This window comes from Zea mays, chromosome 4, assembly GCF_902167145.1.
Source record: "Zea mays cultivar B73 chromosome 4, Zm-B73-REFERENCE-NAM-5.0, whole genome shotgun sequence".
NCBI classification, from domain to species: domain Eukaryota; kingdom Viridiplantae; phylum Streptophyta; class Magnoliopsida; order Poales; family Poaceae; genus Zea; species Zea mays.
Genome location: NC_050099.1, coordinates 236,441,096 through 236,448,468, shown reverse-complemented (window position 1 = coordinate 236,448,468; position 7,373 = coordinate 236,441,096). Strand labels below are relative to the sequence as shown.

The window sequence follows — 7,373 nt, the reverse complement described above, 5'->3', positions numbered from 1 at the left end:
CTGTCATGCCTTCGGATGGGCGGCCGTGGACAGACGTATCATGATGACTTGATATAAAAGAAAAGGCTGATGGTAAGGAGAGTCGGTTATGGCTGCTCCTGGTGGAAGTGTGTTCCCTTTGTTTGTGGAGTTGTTCTAAGCTCTTTGTTTGGAGGTGAGAGACCCATGTTTTGTAATCAGCTGTCTTTGCGTTCTGTCCTGTTCAGATAGGTTTCTGAATAGGAAGGAGCACGACTGTTGGGGCCTCTTGCCTGGATTGTTGTTCGGTCAGAAACTTCTGATGGTTTGGATACCGTGTAAAACTTTGTTGGTTCCTGTTTCTTAATGAAATGGGGGGACCTCCTTTCTGTTAAAAAAAATGGAGAAAATCGTTGCTCCGTATGGCACAAGAAAACTAGATTTCCGTACCTACATAGAATCCTAATCCAAGCACCAGATTATCTGGAGGGCAGCAATTCAAATCTCTTAATCAAGCTCTCCCATTTACATATATTTCAGACATCTAGTTTGGTTAACAGATGCAGGATATGAAGCAGCCAACTTAAGGTGGGAATCAACTCGGTACAAACTGCAAAACATTACTGGTTGAAAACTTGAATAATCACATCTGAAATGCATCAAAAGCAAGGATCTGGATGTCGTAAAAAGCATATGCAGCATGCAACGACAAACACCTATGTGCAGCATAAAAGTAAGCTGTCCTCTACTTGCCTCAATATTCTTTAAGGCCAGCCTGTTCTATTCTGAAATCAGACATACATACTACTTTCATAATCTGCCCACATCCTCAGTGCAATACCATCTCTCAAAGCATTACCCATGTCGCATTCACTGTTGAAAGCTGAAACATCATAACCATACGTGTCATCACCACTAGGAAGATTCACTGTTTTACGGGACGCAAATGGAATTGTTTGCTCACATAACAACTCTTCACTACCTCCTTGTCTCTGAATTATGTTATGCATAACAACTGCCGCTGAAGGAATTTTCAGTTGAGTGTCTTTTCGGTATGATGTTGCGACATTTAGAATTGGAAACCGCATCTTCAGTAGGCCTACAGCACGCTTGATATGTCTGTACAGCTGTGCATGGCGAAGATTGAAAAGCTCCCTATAGTCTATTGGTTGGAAATTGCTCTCATCTTGCTCTTCAGCATGGTAAGAAACTTCACTAAAAGGAGCAAGAAAAGATGGCGTGTTCGCATAACCCCCATCAACCAGGTAGAACTTTCCTCTTGGGACTTCAAATCCATATTCTATAGCAGAGTATAAGACTGCTGCGTCAGATGCAGACCCTTCTCGGCTACAAGAAACATGGACAAAATTCAAATCAAAATCACAAGCAAGCATCACGTTTTGGGAAAGGGATTCTTGTCTATTTCGGTATGGAGCTGCTTCACTGTCCGATATTGTCATAGGGACATGGATTCCATCAATTGCTCCAATACAGTTCTGCAAGGGAAAATAAGTCCTCAAGGTAACAGAAAAGGGCAGAAAATCTTAGTTTATATCACCAAAAGTTACACTGACCTCAAAGTAAGGCCCATAACGTGTATCAGATGATATTTTCCGGTGGGCTTGAATTGAAGGTGGCCTGACGAATTCACCAGTCATTGGTGTGACTGCATCAAAGCATGCTTTGATATGCCTGTGAATAGTTTCTGTACTGTACTTGAATCTGTCACTTAGTTTCTGAAAACTAGCATTTCGGGATAGCATGTAAATAAACATGCCAATTTTCTCTTCTACAGAAACACCTCTGGTATTTTTCAAAAGATCATTTGACCTCAGATAGCGTGAAAGTTCGAGGAGAACATGGGGCTCCACACGAAGTTTATCATAGCCTTGGCCTCTGTCATCTTCAAGCACTTTACAAATCCTTTCTGCATCGTTAAACTTTGATACTTGACTTGGAGTTTCAATCGCAGTACCATCACTAACCATAGATGTTTGATCCAGAGTTCCAATTCCAGTAGATGCTAGATATAGCGCTGGCAATATGAATATCATTAAGTCATCATCTTCTTCTTCGTCGTCCTCCTCTTCAAAGTCACTAGAGTCTTCTGGATCCATCTTCCAAAAAAAGTACTGGCAACGAAGAAAAAAACAGATTTAAAATGAAGGGTTGCAGGCAAAATATGCATGTTCAAAGAACAAGTGCAGTTTTGAAAAGAAAAGTCAGGCTGAAACTGAAAATAAGCAGTGTTACTAGGATGCTATCAGGGATTTCGGTCATTCCTAAAGTAAGCACAGGTGAAAAGTTTTAAGATGCAACCTAGCAATACGGTGACTAGTGATGAATAAGCAGACAAAACTAAAGCGAATCAAGCAGTAGTTCAAACATCCCCAACCGGAAGCAGGAGGGCGGATTTGGTGGTTGCGAACTTGAGATCGTGGAGGCCTGGTGAGCTACCTGAGATGGCCGACAGAAGTTGCCTTTTCCGGTAGGAAACGGAGGTGATGAAGTGGGGACCTCCCTGCGAGTCTTCGCCGAAGGAGAGGTATCGAGACGGGGGAGGCAGAAGCCTACCGCCGACGGCGATGAGCCGACGACGCCCGGCAGGCGGCGCAAACCTTTGCGACTTGCAACAAACACAAGACGAGGATGAATGAAGCAGCAGCAGCCAGCACTGATCCTCTTGCCAAGCCGGGTGATGAAGCGACAGAAAGCCCAATAAGATCTAGAGGCGCGGCCCACATTTGTACATGGGCCTGGTTCATCTCTATAGCCAAGTCAACGGCGATCTCTGCACTGAAGTGTGACAAGTCAAACTCGCCTTCCCTCTGATGCCCAAATCTCTCTGGGATTGGGATCTCCAGTTGCCCGATCCCCTTCCATGACACGCGAAATGCACGCCATCCTCGCTGGGATTCCGCAGTCCCTCCGGCCCGCGGTGCTGATCGCCTCGACGTGCGCGCTGCTCCTCCTCGCCACCGCGCTACTCCTTCCGCGCGCTCCTCCGGCGGCGCCGGCGGCGGCGCTGACCACTGTCACCGACGCGGACGCCGTCCGCTTGGACGCTAGCGTCACCCGAAGGAACGGCAACGAGGTGCTGTGGCAGCTACCGCCCCCGTCGTCCCCACTGCGAGCCGCGTTGTTCGCGGCGCCCGGGTGCACCATCCGCGCCACCGACTTCTTCGACGCCTCCCCGGGCTGCCCGCGCTGCACGGGGCTTCCCGAGGAGCGCCGTTTCACCCGCGCCGCGCTCAGCCGCGGGTACGCCGTCCTCGCCGTCTCCAGCCGCGCCAAGTGCTGGTCCCTCGACGACGCCGGCGGCGGGGAGGACGGCAGCGAGCTCGCCGCCGTCCAGTCCATCATCAAGTGGTGGACCACAGAGAAGTACCCTCAGCTCGCGGGCCTCCCACTCTTCGGCATCGGCGCGTCCTCGGGCGGGTACTTCCTCTCCGCGCTCGCGGCCAGGGTTAAGTTCAGCAGCGTGACCGTCATGATCGCGGAGGGCATGTACGGGACCATGGCCGAGATCCCCACCGGGTATCCGCCGGCGCTGTTTGTGCATATGCCCAAGGACACCGAAAGGGCGCGGTTGGTTGCGGAAAGCATGGACAAACTCAGGGAGAAGCACGTCGACGTGCGGGAGATCCAGTGCGATGACTTCGCCGTGAGCGCGGAGTTCCTGGCGGAGAGGGTGCCGGGGCTGACCTGGGCCTTCGCCAACGCGCTGGTGGACATGCTTCGGCGGAAGGGATTCGTGGATGAGAAGGGGATGCTGAAGAAGGACGGGAGGAGAACGCCGTGGAAGGAGGCGGCTGAGGAGGCCAAGGTGCTGCCTGAGCGGTTCGGTCTGGAGAGGCATGTCACCGAGGAGCTCAATGTTGCCTATGCGTACCATGAGTTCACCAGCCTGAAGAATACTGAAGTCTTCCAATGGTTTGAGTCCCATATGAATCATTAGGACTGATGCCCAACTAGCTTGCATACCACAGTGAACCGAGTAATCTTCTGATTGTTTGAAGATCCACTTTTGACCATGATCTACAATAGCAGAAAAGTTAGAGCAAGACCTTGTGTAAGACTTCTGCCCACAGCTTATAGTTTACAACTTCCACTCATAGTTTCTGGTATGTTTGTATCTCTATTCACTACTTGTTACTTTGTTAGTGCAAATTTTGGGAAGCATGAAAAATGTGCTGATTACACCCATTATTGTTGTACCTGTACTATTTTTCTTTTAGAAAGCAATAAAAGTGTGCAAATCTGGGATTCTAGGCTTCGTTTGGACTTGCATAGATTGGCATACCATGTGCTAGTGATTAGGGTCTGAACCTTTAGTTTGTTTTGGCTAAGTGTAGAACATATTAAAAACCTCACTATGTACGATATTTTGTATTTCAAAGGATGTATTTGTTAGAAAGACCCTGGTTAATCAAACATTTGATCACAACTCTGTAGAGCACTTCCTCTAGGACTTTCAAGGTATACACAACATCTTTTTTTTTGAACAAACGCAGGAGAGCTGCGTGTCATTATATTAAGAAGAAAAAAAGAACATAGGAGAGACAAGACTTGTCAACCCCTAAATACAAAGGCCCCTAGGCCGAGACCCCCCCTGACATTAACACTACGCACCACACACACATAGCAACAACCCGACCAAAAAACGACCACCAGTAGGAAAACTGCTAGGGTCCCCTAGGAAGCTGGCGCAGCAGGAGGTCCTGCAGAGCTGATGCACCAGCCAAACACCAAACACTGCCCTCCTCAATCACAGCACTCTGAACTCGCTGGGTGCAGGGCACAACCCCCTCAAAAACACAAGCATTACGGTGCTTCCAAATCTCCTAAGCGACCAAAATGATCAAGGAGTTAAGACCTTTTCTTAGACTCTTCTCCACTTTCTTGATACTTTGGCACCACCAATTTGAGAAACGAGTGCATCCAAGCTGAGGAACAATTGCTAGGAGACCTAAATTGTGTAGTATGGACGTCCATATCTGCCGAGCGAACACGCAGGAGACAAGAATATGTTGGATGGTTTCCTCAGCCTGATCACACAGAGGGCAAACAACTGGATGGGGCAGACCTCTTTTTGCCAGTCGATCAGTTGTCCAAACCCTATTTTTGATTGCCAACCATACAAAGAATTTGCATCTTAAGGGGGCCCAGGTCTTCCAGACACGTCGCCAAGGGCCAAAATGGATAGAGCCAACAAAGAGAGCATCATAGGCCGATTTGCTACAATAAGTACCATTAGCAGAGAGGCGCCATATGTGTTGGTCTGCGATGTCAGGTTGCAGAACTACCCCATCAACCAAGTTCCATAGCTGCAGATACTCCACTAGGACCGTTACAGACAATCCTCCCCGAATATCTGACACCCATTGACGATTTGTGAGCCCCTCGGCTACTGTTCTTCGCTTTAAAGCCCTTCTAGAAATCACCTGGATAAGGGTTGGACACTGTTCAGCCACAGTTTTACCAAGGAGCCAACGATCAGACCAGAACTTCACAGATTCACCACTGCCTACCACTGAGGTAATAGCCACATCAACGAGGGCCTTTGCATTACGGTGCACTCGGATAGGGAGACCAGCCCATGGCCTTGACGCGTTAGTCTTCTGTAACCAAAGCCACCTGGCACGTAAGGCCCAACCAAACATCTCCAGGTTGAGAATACCCAGACCACCATACTTGAGAGGCCGCTGGACAGCTTCCCAGGACACGAGACAGTTACCTCCATTTGCATCACCTTGGCCCTTCCAAAGAAAGCCTCGTCTCCTCTTATCGATTGCCTTAAAAACTCATTTAGGGAGTTCTAATGCAAGCATAAGATAGATAGGGACAGAAGACAACACTGTCTTAACCATGACAAGACGACCAGCCCGGCTGAGAAGATTGGCTTTCCATCCTGGAAGTTTATCAGCAACTTTATCAACAAGCGGCAAGAGATCAGAGTTAGAAAGCCTACGGATTGATAGAGGAATCCCCAAGTAAGTGCAGGGAATTTTTTTTTGTAGCACATGGTAATAAGGCAGAAATGGTGGTCAGCTCATTCGCTCCACATTGAATTGGTGTAACAGAACTTTTGGAGATGTTCGTTTTTAGCCCAGTAGCATGACCAAAAATGTCTAAAATGCTGATAATTGCTGAGATATCCTGATGAGAGGGCCGCATGAACAAAACAACACCATCAGCATAGAAGGAGATACAATGTTTGGCATGTTGATTTGCAATCGGCTGCAGGATATGTTCCTTGAAAGCATAACTGACCATAGCATTCAAAGCCTCCATGACAAGGATAAACAACATGGGGGACAAAGGATCGCCTTGCCGAAGACCCCTATGATGCAGAATGTATTCCCCAGGCTCGCCATTGACAAGGATCCGTGTAGAGGAAGTGCAAAGCAGCAGACTAATAAGGTTGCACCAGATTCGACCAAAACCCAAGTGTTGTAACATGTCAAGCAAGAATGGCCAGGATATTGAGTCAAAGGCCTTGGAAATATCCAACTTCAGCAGGATGTGAGGCTCTTTTGTGTGGTGTAAGGATCTGGTAAGTTGCTGCACCAGTAGGAAATTGTCTTGTATACTCCTTCCTTTGATAAAAGCACTTTGGTTGATAGAGACCATACTTGGCAGGTGGGGTGCCAACCGAGCTGCTAGCACTTTGGTTACCAACTTAGCAAAGCTGTGAACAAGGCTTATTGGCCTGTAATCCTTGACCAGCAGGGCATCCACCTTCTTAGGCAGGAGGGTGATAAAAGCCGTGTTGAGGAGTTTGAGTTTGGAGACATGCCCACATTGCACAGCAAGCAAAGCACCCATCATATCCTCCTTGATGATATCCCAGCAAACCTTATAAAAATGACCTGTGAAACCATCTGGCCCAGGAGCCTTGTCCAAAGGCAGATCTTTTACAACTGACCAAACCTCCTCCATAGAAAAAACAAGCTCAAGATCCCCCAAATCATGTTGAATGCCCAGGCTGTGCAGGTCCAGGGTGTAGTCCCTATGCTCAGCTGTACCTAGCAGGTTATCATAAAAATCCAAGGCTGCTTGCTGTTTTTCTTCCTGTGAGGTGACAATACGTTCCTCAACCTGAAATTTTGCAATAAAGTTCTTTTTCTTGCGGTAGCGGGCTTCCTGATGAAAGAAAGAAGTATTTGCATCACCCTCTTGTAGATACAAAATGCGAGAGCGAAGCCTCGCAATAGTGCGCACTAACGATGCCAATCCGAGGCAATGCAGTTTCAATTTTTTTCTAAGCCATTCCTCCCCGGGTGAGAGCACTCTATTGTCCCTGGCAATCTCAAGGCGGTGCAGAATTTCCTTAGCAGTAGCAAGTTGCAGCTTTACATTACCAACCTTGTGATGGCTCCATTTTTGTAGCCCCTTGCTAAGTCGCTGCAGCT

The 7,373-nt window shown here is 47.9% G+C and overlaps 2 protein-coding genes across 2 annotated transcripts; one reads left to right on the top strand and one right to left on the bottom strand.

Moving 5' to 3' along the window:
- Positions 1 to 457: 457 nt before the first annotated feature.
- On the bottom strand, positions 458 to 2,596 carry LOC100216798 (uncharacterized). Its single transcript, NM_001143197.1, has 3 exons — positions 2,416 to 2,596; positions 1,533 to 2,090; positions 458 to 1,454 (listed from the first exon to the last, which is right to left on the bottom strand). The coding sequence occupies exons 2-3, from the start codon at positions 2,073 to 2,075 to the stop codon at positions 750 to 752; spliced, it is 1,248 nt and encodes a 415-aa protein (NP_001136669.1). The 5' UTR covers positions 2,076 to 2,090; positions 2,416 to 2,596; the 3' UTR covers positions 458 to 749.
- On the top strand, positions 2,537 to 4,234 carry LOC103654760 (uncharacterized). The gene has a single exon (XM_008681578.3). The coding sequence runs from the start codon at positions 2,840 to 2,842 to the stop codon at positions 3,914 to 3,916; it is 1,077 nt and encodes a 358-aa protein (XP_008679800.1). The 5' UTR covers positions 2,537 to 2,839; the 3' UTR covers positions 3,917 to 4,234.
- The last annotated feature ends 3,139 nt before the right edge of the window (positions 4,235 to 7,373 follow it).